Below are 22,103 nucleotides of genomic sequence, written 5' to 3'. Positions count from 1 at the left end.
ACCTGTGAAGTGCCTGGAGATGTTTTCCATCATTAAATGCAAGTTGTTGTTGAAAATCGAATGCTGAATAGTAGTTAACTATGTTTTCAATCATCCTAAAACATTTTGCCAAGATAGGTTTTGAGGGGGCTTATTTTAAAGATGGGTAGAGACATAGCAAAGGTGGATGGTTTAGGGAGGGAATTCCAAAGATAAGGGCTGAGATGGCTGAAGTTTGCCATTGTTGGTGGAGGGGATGGGTGTACAGAGAAATGTACAGAAAGTCAGAGTCTGAGGACTGAAGGGTGAGTGTAGGAATGGAGAAGTTTGCAGAATTGAGGTGGGTTGAGGCCATGGAGAGACTAATAAATCAGGATTTTTGAATTTGATACTTTTGGCGACATGAGCCAGCAGAGGTCGTTGATGGACAAGTGGAACTTAATATGGTACACGATGCAAACAGCACAATTTTGGACAAGTTGGACGTTTACACTGTGTAGAGTTGGGAAGCCTGCGGAGTGTTGAACTCTAGCCTGGAAGTAACAAACGCATGGATAAGGATACCTTATGGATGTTAGAACTGCTTTGCAAAGCGTTAAGAGTGCCATGGAGTGGAGTGCAAGATTAACTCCTCTATCCGCGCTCCAGTCTATCACCAGACTGATTTCCTGATCTCAGCAACAGTTTGTGAGCTGACATCAGCTAATTACTACACAGAATGCTTATCAGGCCAGTGACACTCTTTGTCAGTAGTCCATTGCAAAGTGTATAGTTGTTGACCTGATGTTTGTTAGAGAACCAGCAAATATCAAGTAACCTTGAATCTCAATGTTTTTTTTTCACTATTTTGTCTTTATTGTCCTGGGGAGTGCTTAATTCTTCATGTACAACTTTAAAGATTTTTATTATAAATTAATATATTTTGACCATTGTGTAATATTCACATCTTATCGAGACTTAATTTTCAGTATTCAGGAACTTATCGATCCTATTGAAAGTGATGTTTGCAACCAAATAAAGCAACGATTGAGCCAATCAGACTTATTTTAAGAGAATACCTTAAGAATATATACAAGGAATAATTTAAGCTATTTAATAATTGTTACGATCTATAGTTTTCATCAGAGTGCATTGTTGACATAGATGGTATAATGCCTTCAAGAAGGTATAATGCCTTCAAGAAGGCATGCGTTAAAGACATTAAATACACATCATTTTAATAGCGGTGGTGCTGTGACAAAATTTGAACCAGTCCAAAAACATGTTTGGTCCTCTTCTGGGAATTCAGAAATGTTAGGAATGTACAATGATAGTGTCTTGAATGACATTGAAAATAAATACTGTAGGAAAACATAGTGTTGCACTCGAATTTTTGGAGCAAAACCAGACGGAGACGGAACGGCTGACCAAGTTAAAGTTTATTAGAAAACCTTGTGTACAAAGGGAGAGTGGCAAGCTTCCTCAAGCTCGTGACTACTCTCAAAGAAACATCAGCACTACAAGCATGTTTATACCTTTTGAATAAGCAACACCCACCTGCTGTGGAAGGTGGTACAGGTCTACGTAACTACAGTGGGTTTCATTGGGTGGTATAGCCTGCCACTCACTTATCAGGGCTACCTTGGGTCGTCCCATGACATTAAACATCTCACATTCCTGAGGAGGACCCTTATCAATAAACACAAATCCCAGACATTGAAACGACACAAAGGGTCTTTACAAAGTTCTGAGCAGCTGCTTCCTATCTGACTCCCTTTTGAGCTGGAGTAACCTTGGAGACATCCACCGCTCCTCCCTTAATCATCCGAAGTGAGCTAGTTAGGATAAACAATGTCAGCTTTGGCTTTGGATAAACTTTCCCTAGTGTGTTCTGGAGATAAGCGAGGTGGTAGCCACAAATCCAACAAACCTGCCTTTGTCAGCTTTTACAGTGTGGGTTACAAGCTGCTTCCATAATGGTCAAGTATCCCATCATGCTTTGCTGCTACATGTGCGATTTAACTAATGTGTGTGAGGATAAGAGTGGCTAATCATTCTTTAATAAATATACATACATACATATCAGGTTAGGTAAGGGGAGGCTGGAGGTTTTGGATTTCTGTTCACAAGCCTATTTTTCCAGCCCAACAATAGCATATGAAAAATGTTTCATGGAAATTACATTTCATATTGAATGGACAAAACATCACATACAAATAATGGGAAATTTTTTAATTAAAATTTATTTTGAAGAGAATGCTCAAAGTCTTATGTTCTAAATGCACCATGACACAGCAATAACTAATAAGCCTTGCGATGTTTCCAACTGCACTGGGACCAAACCCCTGGGGAATATGATGCACCATCAAAACAATCTTTACTGTCCTGCATAATTAACTTTACCTAATTCTTCTCAAAATATTAAATAAAAATGAATAAGACAAACATGGTTCACCATGAAGGTCATGAAATATGATGCCTATACCATTGGGGAGGGGCTTGGGATCTGTCGATACTGGATGGGGTCTTGTGGTCTCGCTGCATTTTGAGGGTAGTCCGAGTATGGGAGCACTACAAAGGAGTGGTATCAAGCTTTGTGAGCACCAGGAGACTGTCTTGGAAGCAGGTAGGAATGTCCTGAGGTCCAGAAGGACTGGAGAGGGCTGAGTCTAGCAGAAAGGTAGGATGGGGGGTTTGCTTGTGTTTAGTAGTATTGGCAAGGAGATAGGGTCTAGGAACTTTGAGGGGGAGGAAGCCCAAGAAAATGGGATCAGAACAGCCATTGACCCATTTCAGATCATGAGGTGTGCTGAACCATCTGTCATCCCTTTTGTGATGTCATGCACCCCACCCCTTTTCCCCATCGATAGCCAGTTCCTGCCTTTAAGCTGTAAGTACTCCATGATCAAGTTTACTAACTTAAACCATCTTTTAATAAACATGAATTTCCATAATCAAACAAATCATCTCAGAACATAGAAGTTCATAGTTTATTCAGTTTCATACAAAAAATGCCTAAAATAGTTCCTTGTCTTTCAGAAAAAAGCTTTTCTAACTGAATTTGGAGCCAGAATGAAAAGGGGAGGAAATTGTTGTAATTGATATGGACAACAGCCAATCAGAAGGAACTCAATTATTCAAATTCAGCTTCCAGCTAAGTTTATATCACTTGGAAAAACAAACTGAAATCTTCTTCAATCTTTACACTGAGAAAAAGAAATAGTCTCAAACAATCATTCTTTTGCATTCTAAATGTCAACTAAAGATGCCACAGATGGTGGCAATCACAAGTGCTATCTGTCGGCGAGGTAAAATTGAGCAGTTCATAATAGAAAAGGAGCAACTCTAAATAATTTAAACGCAAAACTTGCCTGAAGTAAAGCTTTGAGAATTCAATCTCCAGTTTGTTTCTAAATTCTTTTCAAAATCTTTTGGTAAAAGCAAATAAACTCTCAAATGCTCACTTGTTGAGGTGAGACCTCTACAATTCCAAGAAACATCGAATTACGTTGAAACTACTGCACAGAAACAGGCCATTCGGCCCAACTGGTCTATGTTGGCATTTATGCTCCACACAAACCTCCTCCCTCCCTACTTCATCTAACCCTATCAGTCTATCCTTCTATTCCTTTCTCCCTCATGTGCTTATCTAACTTCCCCTTAAATGCATCTATGCTATTTACCTCAACTACTCCTTGTGGTAGCGCATTCCACATTCTTACCACTCTTTGTGTAAAGAAGTTTCTCCTGAATTCTCTATTGAATTTATTAACATCTATTTTTATGACCTGTAGTTTTGGACACCCCCACAAATGGAAACATTTTCTCTACATCTACCCTTTCAAACCCTTTCATTATCTTAAAGATCTTTATCAGGTCACCCCTCAGCCTTCTCTTTTCTAGAGAAAAGAACCCCAGCCTGTTCTACCTTTCCTGATAAGTATGTCCTCTCAGTTTTGCTATCATCCTTGTGAATCTTTTTTTGCACCCTCTCCAATGCCTCTACACCCTTTCTATAATATGGAGACCTACTGCACAGTATTCTGAGAGTGCTCTAACCATTGTTCTGTACAAATTTAACATAACTTCTCTGCTTTTTGATTTATCCCTCTAGAAATGAGCCCAGTGTTTATGGCCTTATTAACCTGCCTTGCTACTTCGAGTGATTTGTGTATCTGTGCCCCTAGATCCCTTTGCACCTCTATCCCATTTGGACTCTTACTATCCAAGTAGTATATGGGCTCCTTATTCTTTCTACTAAAAGGCACCACTTCACACTTATCTATATTGAAATTAATTTACCAATTACACACCCATTTTGCAAGTTTATTAATGTCCTCTTACATTTGGATTCATTCTTCCTTTGTATTAACTACACCCCATAATTTGGTGTCGTCCACAAATTTTGAAATTGTACTTCCAATTCCCAAATCTAAAGATTTAATGTAAATGGTGAACCACAGTGGTCCCAGTTTCGATCCCTGTGGAACACCACTTCCCACCTTTTGCCGGTCTGAATAGCTACCCTTAACCCTGACTCTGTTTTCTGTTTTGTAGCCAACTTGCTATCCATTCTGCTACCTGTCCCCTGACTCCATATGCTCTGACCTTAGTCATGAGCCGACAATGCAGTACCTTATCGCAGGCCTTTTTAAAAAAAAAAAAAATCCAAATATATTACAGCTACTGCAAGGGCTCAGAATGTGGAGGTTATATTCTAGAAAATTCTGCAAATTGCACAGATTTGGTTGGCAACTCCCTTCAACTTCTAGGGGGATATCGAATGGAAATTTAGACTTCATAGAATCATAGAAGTTTACAACATGGAAACAGGCCCTTCGGCCCAACATGTCCATGTCGCCCAGTTTATACCACTAAGCTAGTCCCAATTGCCTGCACTTGGCCCATCTCCCTCTATACCCATGTAACTGTCCAAATGCTTTTTAAAAGACAAAATTGTACCCGCCTCCACTACTGCCTCTGGCAGCTCGTTCCAGACACTCACCACCCTTTGAGTGAAAAAAGTGCCCCTCTGGACCCTTTTGTATCTCTCCCCTCTCACCTTAAATCTATGCCCCCTCGTTATAGACTCCCCTACCTTTGGGAAACGATTTTGACTATCTACCTTATCTATGCCCCTCATTATTTTATAGACTTCTATAAGATCACCCCTTAACCTCCTACTCTCCAGGGAAAAAAGTCTCAGTCTATCCAACCTCTCCCTATAAGTCAAACCATCAAGTCCCGGTAGCATCCTAGTAAATCTTTTCTGCACTCTTTCTAGTTTAATAATATCCTTTCTATAATAGGGTGACCAGAACTGTACACAGTATTCCAAGTGTGGCCTTACTAATGTCTTGTACAACTTCAACAAGACATCCCAACTCCTGCATTCAATGTTCTGACCAATGAAACCAAGCATGCCGAATGCCTTCTTCACCACCCTATCCACCTGTAACTCCACTTTCAAGGAGCTATGAACCTGTACTCTTAGATCTCTTTGTTCTATAACTCTCCCCAGCACCCTACCATTAACGGAGTAGGTCCTGGCCCGATTCGATCTACCAAAATGCATCACCTCACATTTATCTAAATTAAACTCCATCTGCCATTCATCGGCCCACTGGCCCAATTTATCAAGATCCCGTTGCAATCCCAGATAACCTTCTTCACTGTCCACAATGCCACCAATCTTGGTGTCATCTGCAAAAAAATAATAAGTATTTAGACAGAGTTCAATGGATAAATTTAATGGTTATAGTGAAATATGTGACTTGATGTTTTTACTTTATCTAAAACTTTATTTTGGACATTAGAAATTACTAAATTGGAGAGCAAAATTTTTTTCAGTGTTTTGAGTGATTCAGTTGGTTCACTTTGCTCTTTTATTAAAAATACAAGCACTTGTTGATTTCTCATTGGCGGTTGTCAAACTGCTCTCCTTATTTTTGATTTGGACGCTCCCTTGAATTCTGATTTGGCTGGACTTTGATGAGTGATGGTTATTACACAGCAATTATGTAGTGCAGATGTTACCTGCCACTTGTCAACCCAAGCCTGGATATTATCCAGCTCCTTCTGAAGGCTAGCATGGACTGCTTCATTACTGGAGGAGTTGTCAATGGTGCTGAACACTGTACATTCATCAGCAAACCATCACTTCTGGCTTTATGATGGATGGAAGTTCATTGATGAAGCAGCAGAAGATGGTTGGTTCAAGGATGCTGTTTTTTTATTCGTTCATGGGATGTGGGCGTCGCTGGCAAGGCCAGCATTTATTGCCCATCCCTAATTGCCCTTGAGAAGGTGGTGGTGAGCCGCCTTCTTGAACCGCTGCAGTCCGTGTGGTGATGGTTCTCCCACAGTGCTGTTAGGAAGGGAGTTCCACGATTTTGACCCAGCGACAATGAAGGAACGGCGATATATTTCCAAGTCGGGATGGTGTGTGACTTGGAGGGGAACGTGCAGGTGGTGTTGTTCCCATGTGTCTGCTGCTCTTGTCCTTCTAGGTGGTAGAGGTCGTGGGTTTGGGAGGTGCTGTCGAGGAAGCCTTAGCAAGTTGCTGCAGTGCATCCTGTGGATGGTACACACTGCAGCCACTGTGCGCCGGTGGTGAAGGGAGTGAATGTTTAGGGTGGTGGATGGGGTGCCAATCAAGCGGGCTGCTTTATCTTGGATGGTGTTGAGCTTCTTGAGTGTTGTTGGAGTTGCACTCATCCAAGCAAGTGGCGAGTATTCCATTACACTCCTGACTTGTGCCTTGTAGATGGTGGAAAGGCTTTGGGGAGTCAGGAGGTGAGTCACTCGCTGCAGAATACCCAGCCTCTGACCTGCTCTCGTAGCCACAGTATTTATATGGCTGGTCCAGTTAAGTTTCTGGTCAATGGTGACCCCCAGGATGTTGATGGTGGGGGATTTGGCGATGCTAATGCCGTTGAATGTCAAGGGGAGGTGGTGAGACTCTCTTGTTGGAGATGGTCATTGTCTGGCACTTATCTGGCGCGAATGTTACTTGCCACTTATCAGCCCAAGCCTGGATGTTGTCCAGGTCTTGCTGCATGCGGGCTCGGACTGCTTCATTATTTGAGGGGTTGCGAATGGAACTGAACACTCTGCAGTCATCAGCGAACATCCCCATTTCTGACCTTATGATGGAGGGAAGGTCATTGATGAAGCAGCTGAAGATCGTTGGGCCTAGGACACTGCCCTGAGGAACTCCTGGGGCTGAGATGATTGGCCTCCAACAACCACTATCATCATCCTTTGTGCTTGGTATGACTCCAGCCACTGGAGAGTTTTCCCCCTGATTCCCATTGACTTCAATTTTACTGGGGCTCCTTGGTGCCACACTCGGTCAAATGCTGCCTTGATGTCAAGGGCAGTCACTCACCTCACCTCTGGAATTCAGCTCTTTTGTCCATGTTTGGACCAAGGCTGTAATGAGGTCTGGAGCCGAGTGGTCCTGGCGGAACCCAAACTGAGCATCGGTGAGCAGGTTATTGGTGAGTAAGTGCTGCTTGATAGCACTGTCGACGACACCTTCCATCACTTTGCTGATGATTGAGAGTAGATTGATGGGGCGGTAATTGGCCGGATTGGATTTGTCCTGCATTTTGTGGACAGGACATACCGGGGCAATTTTCCACATTGTCGGGTAGATGCCAGTGTTGTAGCTGTACTGGAACAGCTTGGCTAGAAGCGCAGCTGGTTCTGGAGCACAAGTCTTCAGCATTACAGCTGGGATGTTGTCGGGGCCCATAGCCTTTGCTGTATCCAGTGCACTTAGCCGTTTCTTGATATCACGTGGAGTGAATCGAATTGGCCGAAGACTGGCTTCCGTGACGGTGGGGATATCGGGAGGAGGCCGAGATGGATCATCCACTCGGCACTTCTGGCTGAAGATGGTTGCAAACACTTCAGCCTTGTCTTTTGCACTCACGTGCTGGACTCCGCCATCATTGAGGATGGGGACGTTTGCAGAGCCTCCTCCTCCCGTTAGTTGTTTAATTGTCCACCACCATTCACGACTGGATGTGGCAGGACTGCAGAGCTTTGATCTGATCCGTTGGTTGTGGAATCGCTTAGCTCTGTCTATAGCATGTTGCTTCCGCTGTTTAGCATGCATGTAGTCCTGAGTTGTAGCTTCACCAGGTTGGTACCTCATTTTTAGGTACGCCTGGTGCTGCTCCTGGCATGCTCTTCTACACTCCTCATTGAACCAGGGTTAATCCCCTGGCTTGTTGGTAATGGTAGAGTGAGGAATATGCCGGGCCATGAGGTTACAGATTGTGCTGGAATACAATTCTGCTGCTGCTGATGGCCCACAGCGCCTCATGGATGCCCAGTTTTGAGCTGCTAGATCTGTTCTGATTCTATCCCATTTAGCACGGTGGTAGTGCCACACAACACGTTGGATGGTGTCCTCAGTGTGAAGACGGGACTTCATCTCCACAAGGACTGTGCGGTGGTCACTCCTACCAATACTGTCGTGGACAGATGCATTTGCGACAGGTAGATTGGTGAGGACGAGGTCAAGTAAGTTTTTCCCTCGTGTTGGTTCGCTCACCACCTGCCGCAGGCCCAGTCTGGCAGCTATGTCCTTCAGGACTCGGCCAGCTCGGTCAGTAGTGGTGCTACCGAGCCACTCTTGGTGATGGACATTGAAGTCCCCCACCCAGAGTACATTTTGTGCCCTTGCTACCCTCAGTGCTTCCTCCAAGTGGTGCTCAACATGGAGGAGGACTGATTCATCAGCTGAGGGAGGACGGTAGGTGGTAATCAGCAGGAGGTTTCCTTGCCCATTTTTGACCTGATGCCATGAGATTTCATGGTGTCCAGAGTCAATGTTAAGGACTCCCAGGGTCACTCCCTCCTGACTGTATATCACTGTACCGCCACCTCTGGTGGGTCTGTCCTGCCGGTGGGACAGGACAGACCCAGGGATGGTGATGGAAGAGTCTGGGACGTTGGCTGAAAGGTATGATTGTGAGTATGGCTATGTCAGGCTGTTGCTTGACTAGTCTGTGGGACAACTCTCCCAATTTTGGCACAAGTCCCCAGATGTTAGTAAGGAGGACCTTGCAGGGTTGACTGGGCTTGGTTTGCCGTTGTCGTGTCCAGTGCCTAGCGGTCTGATGCCGGGTGGTCCGTCCGGTTTTATTCTTATGACTTTTCGTAGCGAGATTTTACAATGGAGTGGCTTGCTTGGCCATTTCAGAGGGCAATTAGGAATCAACCACATTGCTGTGGGTCTGGAGTCACATTTTTGGCCAGACTGGGTAAGGACGGCAGGTTTCCTTCCCTAAACGGACATTAGTGAACCAGATGGGTTTTTACGACAATCCGGTAGTTTCATGGCCACCATTACTGATACTAGTATCTTAATTCCAGATTTTTATTTAATTAATTGAATTTTTAATTAATTAATTGAATTTAAATTCGCCAGCTGCCGTGGTGGGATTTGAACTCATGACTCTGGATTTTAGTCCAGGCCTCTGGATTACTAGTCCAGTAACATAACCACTATGCTACCATACCCTGCAACAATGTCCTGGGGCTGCGATGATTGGCCTTCAATAACCACAACCATTTATTTGAAGTCGGGTATGACTCCAGCTATTGGAGGATTTTCCCTTGGACTCCATTGACCTCAGTTTTGTTGAGGCTCCTTGCTGCCATAATCGGTCGTAAGCTGCCATGATGTTGTGAGCAGCTTTTCTCCTCTCTTCCGGCATTCAACTCTTGCATGCGTCTCGTGGAACCCAAACTGAACGTCTTTGAGCAGGCTATTGTTGAGTAGATATTGTTGATGACTCCTTTCATCAATTTACTGATGATTGGGAGGGCTAATATGGTGGTGATTGGGTGAGTTAGATTTACTGTTTTTTTTTGATTGAGCATACCTGAGCAATCTTCCATATCGTTGGGTAGATGCCAGTATCCTAGCTGTACTGGAACAACTTGCTTAGGGGAGCAGCTATCTCTGGTGCACTGATCTTGAGCACGACAGCCTGGATGTTGTCAGGGCCCATAGCCTTTTTGGTGTCTAGTGCGCTCTGCTTCTTAATATCACGTGGAGTGAACAAAATTGGCTGGACACTGGCATTTATGGTGGTGAGGACCTCTGGAGGAGGCTGAATCGGATTGTTCACTCAGCACTTTTGGCTAAAGGTACCTGCAAACACTGCAGCCTTGTTTCTTATACTCATTTGCTGGATTCTACCATGGTTGAGGGCGAGAATGCGCAAGGAGTCTTGCTATCAGTTGCCTGGTTGTCCACCACCATTCTTGACTGAATGTAGTAGGGCTACAGGACGTTGCTCTGACCCATTAGTTGTGGGACCATTTAGCTCTGCGTGTAGCCTTCTGCATTTTGTGTTTCGCATGCAAGTGTAGCCCCTTGTAGTAGCCTAACTAGGTTTGTACTTCATTCTAAGGTATGTCTAGCACACCCTTCTACACTCTCCATTAAAACAGTCTGGGGAGTCTTGCCTAAGTTGGGTGAACTGTCCTGCAGATCAGTCAAGCAATAGCCTGACAGTCGCAATCACTGAATCATATCAATCAGCCAACATTCCAGGTTTATCCATCACTATCCATGCGTCTGTTCTGTTCCATCAGCAGGATAGACCAACCAGAAGGTGGGACATGGCCGTATGCAGCTGGGTGGGATTGGCCCTGGGAGTCTCATGTCAAAGAAAAATGTCAAGGAACCCTCCTGCTGATCGCCATCCTTCACCCACCTTCCGCTGATTAATCAGTACTCCTTCATATTGAACACCATTTGGAGGAAGCTCAATAGTGCCACTATTCATTGAGCTGGGTTGGTCCTGAAGGACATAACTTCCAGCTGGGACTTGTCAGGTAGTGAGGATACCAGCACAACTTGACCTATCTTCAACCTAACTGTCACAGACAGCATTGGTAGGAGTGACCACTGCACAGTCCTTGTGGAAACAAAGTTTCATTTCTACAGTGAGGACATCCTTCATTGTGTAGCATGGCACTAACGCTGTGCCAAGTAGGACAGACTAAGGGCAGATCTAGCAGCCGAAAACTAAATACGTGAGGCGCTGTGGGCCATCAGCAGCAGCAGAATTGTGTATCACTATTATCTAAACTCACGGTGTTAGGTTTTTAGGATAGTCGCTATCCTTCACTTCGATGCAGATTCAAGGACCATGAAATTTAGAGACGTCTGATTAACACTTTTTATTAAGAAATAAACTAATACATCCCAATACATGCAGTGCTCATGAGGATGATGTCAGAATGCTCACAAACCAAGAACTCATCAAGAATGGTAAGCTAGTTTCTCTGCCGCTCACAGTAGTGCCATGTCAAACTATGCAGAGTTCCTAAAGTACAACAGTGTAACCTGTACTTGTAGGCTTAACTATTGCATACAATAAGTCAGTACATTCTGTGTATATGCCGTTGATACATAAACTTGTTTAGTGGTTGGGTCAGTGGCTATCTTTCGTTGCGTATGCTTATTAGTGTCTTTAGGTTGTTTATTACACTCTGGATGTTCCCCACGCATGAGGGCTCATTACTATCCACTGTAGCCTTTAATCCCTAATCTCTTCTGATATTTATTGCAAAAGGGACTTATTCTCTCGCCAGACTCCCTAGGTTTTCCAGACACGCTGGCGTCCATTCAGTAATTGACATTCCATTCTCACATTCTCCTCTGATGTGCTGCAGAGCCTGGTACATCTGTGTGTGTGTTTTAATCTAATTTAACCCCTACAGTTACTCTAGCTCGACTACCTATATAATGCTAGCTAGTTTATTCTATTTAAGAATCTATACGTATCTAGCTTTGCATAATGTGGAGATGCCGGTGATGGACTGGGGTTGACAATTGTAAACAATTTTACAACACCAAGTTATAGTCCAGCAATTTTATTTTAAATTCACAAGCTTTCGGAGATTTTCTCCTTCCTCAGCTTTGCATATGGCCTGGCACATTCCTCACTCCTTGATCGGACCTGTTGGAATTGGATTACTGATGTCATAAATGGTGGATAATAAAGGTCATTCTTAAGGATAAAGGATTGCAAGTATGCAAATATATAAATAGAAGTGAAAGCTGGAATGGCCATCAATTGATAGTATAGGAAATATTGAAATCCTGATGGCAATTAAAAGCATGATCTTGTGAATTATTTACCTCCCTGCAAAACCTTGGTGTAGATGTGTTTGTGAATTATTTTGAATTGCAACCACTTCTACATTGCACACACAATTTATTTTTTATTTTTACTGTAGCATCCTGGTGGAGAGGAGGTGCTCTTTGAGCAAGCTGGAGGAGATGGCACAGAAAGCTTTGAGGATGTGGGACATTCATCTGATGCCAGAGAGATGCTGAAACAGTACTTTATTGGAGAACTTGATTTGGTACAGAATATAATTTATCTGGTGTTCCTGATTTATTGAATTTTTTTTACAAATCTTTTTAGATTTTTTATATTTACACTTCATTATTATTTCCTTAGTGTTGCCAAAATAACTTTTGATAGTTACTGCCATTAGTATGCTGGGATGCAGTGCAACTTTGAAAAAAGATATTTGTATGAATTGTTTTTCCCCATCTGATGTCATCTGTATCCCAGCATTCTCCCATCAGGCGGATGCTTAGGTTACTTGCTTCTATGCCATAACCCTCTGTGATCTGATCTGATTGATTTGGGGCAGGTAAGGGTGGGGAATGCTTGAGGCTAAGTCATTCCTCAATATGTCCTGCCTTTTTTTTTGAATGGGATGGAGAGGGTGACCTGTCTAAACGTTCCACTTGAGCTTGGAGACGTGGTGGGAAGAACATGTCCAGCACTCCATGGCACAGCATGCTATCCACTGTGAAAGGCCACCTATATTCAGTTTCACTCTGGAATATGGAGGTGTAGAAAAATCTGAATTTCTTTCTTGATTAAATGGGGCCCATTCCAGTCTATTAACTTGATGCTAATCATAGTAACGTGAGATGCTTAAGGGTGAAAGGAGTTATGTATGTTTTTAAAAACTTGTTTTAATTGTTTCTGTATAGATAGTATGCACCTTCAGGTCATAACATTTAGAATTTTTAATTAATCTATCTTTGTTGCAGTCAACTACATTGTCTTTAAAGATTGATTTCTCACACTTTATTTTTATATAGGCTGATCGAAAAAAAGAAAATTCTAAGGTAAGGTTAGATTTGTTGGTCATCATACTGATTGTGAATAAACATCTCCATGAGAATAATGTGTGGTTTCAACAATTTATCCCAGTCTCTATTTGAGAATATCTGCTGGTGGGAAATACTGTTAGTAATATGGTGAATTGATCCCACTACTCATTTAAAGATGCAAAAGCTACTTTTAGTATGTAGTGTCATAAATAGCATATAACAGAATATTTGCTCTAGTTTTTTTTTATAAATGTTATTCAAATCACTGATGGTGATCTTCCCTTAATGTACTTAGTAAAGGGACTTTCCTCCTTCACCCCTTTCATAGGTTACATTTGGTTATCTTTCTTCCAGTGTCATCCTTCACGAAATCCGCGCTTGATAAATTCCCTTCCACCACTGCAAAAAGAAAACAGCTGGTTATCTTTATAGAATTTGGCTCATTCCTAATGGGCATGCGAGACACTCATTTGGTTTATCGAGCTCCCCCATGCTCTCTTTTTTGTTAACCATGGCAGTTCTGTCCTTTAGTTCTGCCTTGTTACAGTACAGTTTTCATACCATTTGTATATCTTTTACTGTTTTATTTTGTTCAGTGATATTAGCCACAGATAATATCTTCAAGTATCATTTAGTACAGTGCACAGATATTATCTGTGTAGATCACAAAATATATTCAGATGAAGAAAACCCTTTGGTCTTATCAGAATACCAACCCTACCAACCCTCCCCGGTGTCTCCCCATTACAATATCTAACTGTTTCTTAAATGATTGCAATGCCCTGGCCTCAATCACCAATCCTATCAGCCTGTTCTAGCCGCTAGTCACATCCGATGTAAAATTCTTCCTGCTACCTCTCTACGACCCTGAACCTGTGCCTTTGGTTCTATAGTTACAGTTCTATTGTATAGAAAAATTAAATGATCTCATTCTTCACACATTACAAACCCTGCTTTCACTTGGTTTTCTGTGTGTCTGCATGAGGCGCTTTCAGCTTTGACTCAGTGGTAGCACTCTCTCCTGCTGAGTCTAGAAGTTTGTGGGTTCAAGTCTCACTCCAAAGACCTGAGCACAAAATCTAGGCTGACATTCCAGTGCTACACTATCGGAGGTGCCGTCTTTCAGATGAGTCATTAAACCAAGGCCCAGTCTGCCCCCTCAGGTGGATGTAAAAGATCCCATACCACTATTTCGAAGAAGAGCAGGAGTTCTCCCCGGTGTCCTGGCCAATATTTATCCTTCAGCCAACATCACTAAAACAGATTATCTGGTTATGTATCTCATTGTGGTTTGTGGGGCCCTGCTGTGTGCAACTTGGCTGCTGTGTTTCCTACATTACAACAGTGACTACACTTCAAAAGTAATTCATTTGGCTGTAAAGTAATTTGGGGCATGCTGAGGTCGTGAAAGGCACTATATAAATGCAAGTCTTTCAGTGTGTCTGTGTGTAATTACCTTACAATTCACAGACTTGTGTAGAATGTTTTATAAATCATGGGTAATGAGTTTTGATGGCAGTCATTTGATGTTTGCGTTCTATTTGTAAACTGCTCGGGCTTTTTTTTTGTAGTTTTATCAAGCCATGAGAGGGCTGAATTGAATTACTGCCTTTTGACTCCCTGCTTGGTATTTTTTTTAATAAATTGCATTTCTGAAGAACTTCAGATGAACATGCTAAACAATTTTTTCCTTTTTTCCCCCACAGGATGTTTTAATCTCAACATCATCAAGCCATTCAAGGTACGGCAGGTTTAAATAATACTGGGTGCAATGCAATTAGGAGTATAGGCTCTTCAGGAATGAGAGATGATGGAGGGGAAATGGGGTAGCTTTCCAGGATGGATTGGAGGTCAAGCAAGTTGCAGTGATATCTCACTGTAAGGCAAAAGTTTGAAATAGTCTGGCTAGAGTTTTAAAAAAAGTCAGAAGACCGGGTTAACAATTGGGCCCTACTCCAGATCCCCAAGACAGTTGAAAGATGATGACTGCATCCTGCATGATGAGATAGGGACAAGTACAGGTAATAGAATGAATGACATCTCCCAATCAAATATGAGCTGGGAACGCCCTAATGGAAATTTGGTGAGAGAATCTGAACTAATCAAGTCTGCTTGTCACAATATGTCCTGAACCCCACTGGGATGAACTCTCATCTAAATTTGCTTCGTGCAGTCAAGCATGCACCATGTAGAAGTAACGGAATCTCTGGGAACAAGTGACCATTTAATAATCAAATTTGGGACCAATTGGCTATCAGCACCAGTAGATACACCATTTCAAAAATCTTTAGTGGAATGAAAAGTAAAATAAAAGGGATTTATTGCTGGGGGATAGCTCTGTGCAGGAACATGGAAAACTTTTAAAACTATTGTATGCTAGATGAGAATAAACCAAAGAAAAACAAATCTAAGTTAAACAAGCAGTTCCTAGACTGGATGAATAGTGAAATTAAAATGAAAATAAGGAAGAAAAATATTTTACACAAAGTTGAAAGGGAGGGTAGAACTTTTGGAAGAATGGGATAAACATAGCAAAGGATGTCAAGAGCAATAATAAGTAGTATTAGCTTGACTAATTTGCTAACATTCTTAACTGAGTTAGACTGTTGTGGATATAAGCCTGGTACCTAGCATTTAAGCACATAATCTAAATTATGCATTGTCTGAGGTATTCCTTTTGCTTGAGATATTAAACCAAGACCTCATACTTGTTCAGGTGGTTGATATAGATCCCGTGGGACTATTCAAAACAAAAAGTGCAGGGATTCTGATGTCCTGGCTAATGCTTCTCCCTTAACCAAGACTACCTAAAACGGATTAATTGCTCATTGATCACATTGCTGTCTATGGGATGTTCTGGACCAAATGGCTACAATGTTTGCTTGTATAAGCTACTAAACTAGAAAGTATATCCTAACAATAAGTGTGCTGGGAGAAAGTTAGAACTTTGAAAGTTGCAAAAAAATGGAGAAATTGAAGTGTCAGGAAAAGTAGTAGAAATACTTAAATATTTTCTGGAAGTATCCAATAGGGAGGAAAATATTGGTTTGCTGTCCAATTTTTGTAGTACAATGAATATATTACAGGATTTTGAAAGCTGCTTAGAAAAGGTACTTATTAAGTTAAGTAGACTGAAGATAAACAACTCCCCTGGTCAGTTATGTTTAGGTGTTCAAGTAGACAAGGAGGAATTTGTGAAGCAGTGGTTATAGCCATGAAAGATTTATTAGATACTGGAGTGGTTTTACAGAATTGGAAGCAAGCAAAAATAGTACAGTCCTCACCACTTACACTGTCCGTGCTTAGCACTGACAGCCACCTACGTTGAGCAAATGGTGCTAATGATTAGAGAAACTCCAGCTCTACAAACAAAAGAAAGTTTAGTGAGGACCTCATTGAGGTAAATGAAGTATGAAATGGTGTAGATAGGTGAATCCAGAATGTTTGTGAGAGAAGACATGAATTTAAATGAGTGAAAACTAAATTCAGCTCAGTGAAAAATATTTGGAATAATCGACTCATGTTTAGAGGAATTTAAAATGTAGCTGGATGCTAAGCTCAGTGAGTTGTACTAAAGGGGTGAGCTTCAAAAGGCTAAGAAGGCCTTTTCTTGTCCTTAGGTTTTCCTTATTTTCTTACCCCTCCCCAAAACAGACGTTTAACTACCAATTGTGCTTGATTTTTCCTTCATTGTATAATGTGTGTCTTGAATTCATGAAGTGCAGCACCAAGCACTGGCAAAATGCCAATGGGAGGAAGAAAAATTCCATTTCTATTTGTTGAATTGACTGTAGATAATTAGTGGTCAACTTTGGGACCCTTGTTTTACATTCATCTTGCACATAGAGATGTCCGCAATCTCCCACCACAACTGTTGCTAATCCCAGGGATTTGCTCCGCAGTGAGGGAGTGGAAGTTGACTGTTCACTCATCTGTTAGAGTGCCACTGGGTTTACTGGGTTGTGTGTTTTTGTAATCAGTTATTGTATTCCTGTCCAAGTACTTTGAGTTGCTGTCTAAAAAATGTTGAATTAGATATATTTTCATCCTTTTCAAAAGGAAAGAAATAATCAATATTAAAAACTATAATAATCAATTGATGAGTTACATATCAGGCTTTTTCTATCCATGCCTGTACTCGTTTAATTCATAGCAGCAAAAATAAAGCTTTGGGTTTGTTTGCAACAATGTGTATATATTTTAATTGGATCACTAACAAGAAAGTATGTTTTCTTTTCTAGTTGGTGGACAAACTGGCTGATTCCTGCCTTTGCAGTTGGTGTTGTAGGACTTATGTACCGCTTCTACCTAGCAGAGACCAAAACTTCATCCTGAAGCATTTTATTTTCAATTTTTGTTGGGGGGAGATGTGGAGGAGGTGCCTACTGAGTGGTGCCAGTAACACCCCATGTCTTCAAACTTTTATCAATAATTGGATATTATATAATTATGTATTTAATTTCAATGCTAGACCTGTAAGAATTTGTTAATAATTGTCAATTTTTTCTATTCTATGCACTAATTAGTGAAGTGAATTCAGTATGTTATGCCAGAGTTTTACATGGAGTATACAACCAATTCAACAATGAAACTTTCTTTTACTTAGAGTCCTATTTCTGACTCATTGTAAGGGAAAATATCCAAGTCCATTTTTGAATGAAGAGTACATTGGGTATTGAAGAATTGTTATACTGATGCTGTACATGTCCATCCACGTCGAGCCTCTGACAAACATGAACATTGTGTACACAATTGAACTATATAAATACTGCACCCTTAACATACAGGTTCCATTTCTTTTCTTTATTCCCTTCCCTCCTTTACTTAAAAAAAAAAAAATCTCTGAACTGCCCTAATAGTTTATTACTGGTCTGTGTATGTGTCCAGTGTGTAAGATTTTTTTTTAACAAGACAGCGGTGGCTTGCAGCACACATAGTTATTAATACAATTTTTTAAAGCTTGACAAGGAACCTATTAAGTTTCTCAAGCTCATAATATAAAATGAAATATATTGCTAAAAATATTTTGCCTTTTTCCTTACCCCTTTCCTCTTGAAGGTGACAAGTCATACTGGATACAGTTCCATGAATGGTGGTATCCAGTAATCCCTCACCCAAGCGCCCATTCTTCATGAGCACAGCAAATTGGTAGGCTGTTTGACCTTTGGGGCTGTCACAGCTGACTTTAATCTTGTCCCAGCACAGCATCTGTATTGCACCTTCCAGTGGAAACTGCTGGTCAGTGATCAGGTTGGTATGTTGGCTGGGGTAGGGTTGTGTCTGTTTGTTTGGTTTCTCTCCTTAGCTCAATAATAGAGGCAGTTGTGGCTATCATGGCTGTCTGTCTTAGATTGGGCAACTTTGCATTGTTGAAAGATCTATTTACCCAGTGAGCCATAAGGATAATGTAACAATGTATAGTTGTCTTTTAAGTAACGTGTTTTGATGCACTGTGCCACAAAGTGGAAAAGTTCTCACCTCCAATCCCTTACACAAGTTCTTATTTTTAAGGAGAATGTTGAAGAGGCCAAGCAAAGAGTTCATAAAATGCATCTTGTAATATCTGAGCTGCTCTTCTCCTTTCCAGCCTCCTCCTTCTACTCCTTATTGGAACCAAAATGGTTCCCTGATGACACAGCACTGACTAATCTCATACCTAACCTGTAGGTGAATCCTGATGTAGCAGGTTGTTGTTCTCACATGCATTGTTTCAAATTTTTAATCTTAATGTTACTTATTAAATTGTTTCCATTATATGAAGTTTATTGTAATGCATACATTTTGTATTTGTCTGCTGAGTTGTATAAGAGCCTGGATTATATATTCAGATCATATATGTATAACTGTATTTGCACCAATAAGTTTTCAGTAGTTTCCTAAAATTGACTGCCAAGATATAAGATGTTGGCTATTTCCTGCTTTTTAGTACAACACTTTTTTGTGTTCTCACCATAATGCAGTGTCTCCTGGTAATAATTCACTTCATAGTTTCACTGAAATTCTTCATGGTGGCTCATCATCTGATGAGCTAACAAATATATTGCCTTTCTACAATTACCCTAGAAAGGCAATTCACACGCTAGCCTACAGAACTTAAGTGTTCTTTCATTTATTATAATTAAGTGCAGCAGTGAATTAGCTGCTGTGCAGGTAATGCAGAATTGTGTATTTTATTTAATGTGAAAATATCCAGTTATACAATATTTTCAGACATTGGCTATATACAACTGTATCATGACCTATGGTGGTGAGTACTTTTTGGAGGTGACTGCATAAAACACTATTTTTATTGCAATAATTTTATCACTGACTTTTAGTTCAAGTACTGACAACCTGCCCACACATTGACCAAATTCTCATAAATCTATTTAGTATTAGATATTACTCAATACAGTAATGAGGAAGTGCACAAAGTCTATATAAATACTCATTTATCTTTCTGAACAATTGTAAAAATGATGGGTGATAATCCAGTCACTAATATGACTTTGAACTTTGATTCATTTATGCATTTTTCTTCCTCTTTCCTAAAGAAATAATTACTGCAATGTAGCCTTACTGTTGGTGATCTGATTTTAAAAAAATATAGTATCCCTTTTTGTTTTGCCTGTTATGGTGTACTCAATGGGCTTTGCAACTTTTACTTTTTTGCTTGTCGGTCCAGTCAAAATGAAGTTTACAGGCCTGATTCTTTAAAATGTCAACAAGTGTACAAATTCACAGGAGCACTGCCATTTGCTTTTAAACTCCGAATACTAATACAGAAGGACTGTTTGATAGCTCAGGTAGTTAACAAGTTGGGCACCAAAAGACCCAAAGCTGAAATCCTTTGTTGTTCGAGGTCTGTTGCTCTAGTTGAGTTTTCAGGCTCTGTTTATTTGAGCAGTGCTTGGTTGTCAAGCATCTATCTTCACAGGACTGGAAAATTTAAAACACACAACTCCTGCTTTGCTTATGCCTCCTGTTGTCCAGTGGCATATGGTGGTTTTGGTGTAAATGGAAGTCTAAACTTTTCCATTCTCTCTGCTATTGTGAAGGTTAAGCAGTAGCTGAGAGATGGTAAATAAAATTTAAAAAAAATATATACCAAACTTTTCTTCCTTAAAGCTGCCTCCAGTATGTTGCCTAAGTGACCATTATTCATGTTTGGCTTTGATTAGTTGGTAGGTTTATTTGATTACTGAGGGATGAGAGAAATGACACCCAACCCCAATCCTGCCTTTACTTGATGTCTATACATATGCAGACTTCCAGCAAGGATCGCTGGATGGTAATCATGAGTGAAAACTGAGCCAATTTTCTCTGTCTAACTGAGGGGCATTAAGGTCAATTGTGTCTTTTCAGTTGTGTTGCTACATTTGAGATCAGTTAACTCATCACAGTCTGGGGATTAAACCTGGAAACATAGTAAGTTGTTAGGCTGGGTAAACTCATGCCTTCAAGGGAGTCAATTTAATTTATTTTTAATGGCCAGAACAAAGTCCAGCAGTCCAGGTTCTTGCTGCATACTATTATGAACATCAAATTATGTTTAACTTTAATCCACATGTAAAATTTCTTATCAATTATGATTAATCAATCAGTAATGCTGCTAGATGAGAGATCTTTATTGGTATGACACATAACTTGCCACATAAAATTGACATTTGGTTTTGAAGTTGGAAGTGACCTTTGCCTGTAAACTTTAAAGAAATACTTTTTTATGCTTTCCTATTCCTTGCAATGGTGGAGTTTTCCAAGATGTACTACTGTTTCTGGATTGTTACTGTACAGCTCATGGACAGTGTAAAAAAAAAAGCTAAAAGTATGTGTCTCTGAGCACCTTGATGGTTAATTTTGTTGGTGTATGACCACAATAATTGCAAATAAGTGTTCTATGTCTTGGGTAATAGTCACTTTCTTTTGTCAAATTTCATAATTGTTATCAACTTTTGTTTTTAAATCTAACCTATGCAGGTCTAAAGAGAGATGCTGTATTGGGACACACCAACTTTTTGTATTGCTATTATCAGTACAAGCAAAAATTAATGGGTTTTTGTGCTTTAAGTGCTGAGGTATTACAGATGGAAAGTGTGAACTTTTTTCTACTGTACCTGCTTAAATTGGGGAAGAAATCATGAGTGCTAATTCAGTTACTGTCACATGTTTATACTGTATCCTTAGACTTCTCAAATGTCTTGATTTATAACATTTCAAAGAAGTCTAGTTGATCTCCAGTGTATTGTATGTACTATATATTTATACCCTGCTATTCAATTGCTTACCTACCTGTACTGCAGATCTCTAACTTTGTAATAAATGGGAAGAAACTGTGTAACCCTTCCTTTCCAATTTATATTCTCCCGTTAACTCTGGTAATACGTTTCTGAAGGAATGTTCTCGTAGCTGGTGAAAAATCAATTGCAAAGCTCCATACTTTAATTTCATACTTATCCGTTAAGAACATAAGAACATAAGAAATAGGAGCAGGAGTAGGCCAATCGGCCCCTCGAGCCTGCTCCGCCATTCAATAAGATCATGGCTGATCTGATCCTAACCTCAAATCTAAATTCATGTCCAATTTCCTGCCCGCTTCCCGTAACCCCTAATTCCCTTTACTTCTAGGAAACTGTCTATTTCTGTTTTAAATTTATTTAATGATGTAGCTTCCACAGCTTCCTGGGGCAGCAAATTCCACAGACCTACCACCCTCTGAGTGAAGAAGTTTCTCCTCATCTCAGTTTTGAAAGAGCAGCCCCTTATTCTAAGATTATGCCCCCTAGTTCTAGTTTCACCCATCCTTGGGAACATCCTTACCGCATCCACCCGATCAAGCCCCTTCACAATCTTATATGTTTCAATAAGATCGCCTCTCATTCTTCTGAACTCCAATGAGTAGAGTCCCAATCTACTCAACCTCTCCTCATATGTCCACCCCCTCATCCCCGGGATTAACCGAGTGAACCTTCTTTGTACTGCCTCGAGAGCAAGTATG

General features: G+C 40.8%; 1 protein-coding gene across 2 annotated transcripts in view; it reads left to right on the top strand.

Annotated features, from left to right (window-relative positions):
* Window positions 1-22,103, top strand: part of cyb5b (cytochrome b5 type B) — a 60,939-nt gene that overhangs the window by 14,340 nt on the left and 24,496 nt on the right. The window contains exons 2-5 of one of the 2 annotated variants that reach the window (XR_010965975.1): window positions 12,232-12,360; window positions 13,118-13,144; window positions 14,836-14,870; window positions 17,371-18,379. Coding sequence is in view for 1 of the 2 variants with exons in the window: in XM_067998074.1 (XP_067854175.1) it covers window positions 12,232-12,360; window positions 13,118-13,144; window positions 14,836-14,870; window positions 17,371-17,464 (285 nt within the window). In the remaining variant the exon portion in view is untranslated. Of the gene's footprint in view, window positions 1-12,231; window positions 12,361-13,117; window positions 13,145-14,835; window positions 14,871-17,370; window positions 21,447-22,103 lie in introns of those variants that run through there. The other variant, XM_067998074.1, reaches the window with a different exon arrangement.

Source organism: Heptranchias perlo, chromosome 16 (assembly GCF_035084215.1).
Source record: "Heptranchias perlo isolate sHepPer1 chromosome 16, sHepPer1.hap1, whole genome shotgun sequence".
Taxonomy (NCBI): Eukaryota; Metazoa; Chordata; class Chondrichthyes; order Hexanchiformes; family Hexanchidae; genus Heptranchias; species Heptranchias perlo.
This window is presented reverse-complemented; position numbering and strand designations above follow the sequence as displayed.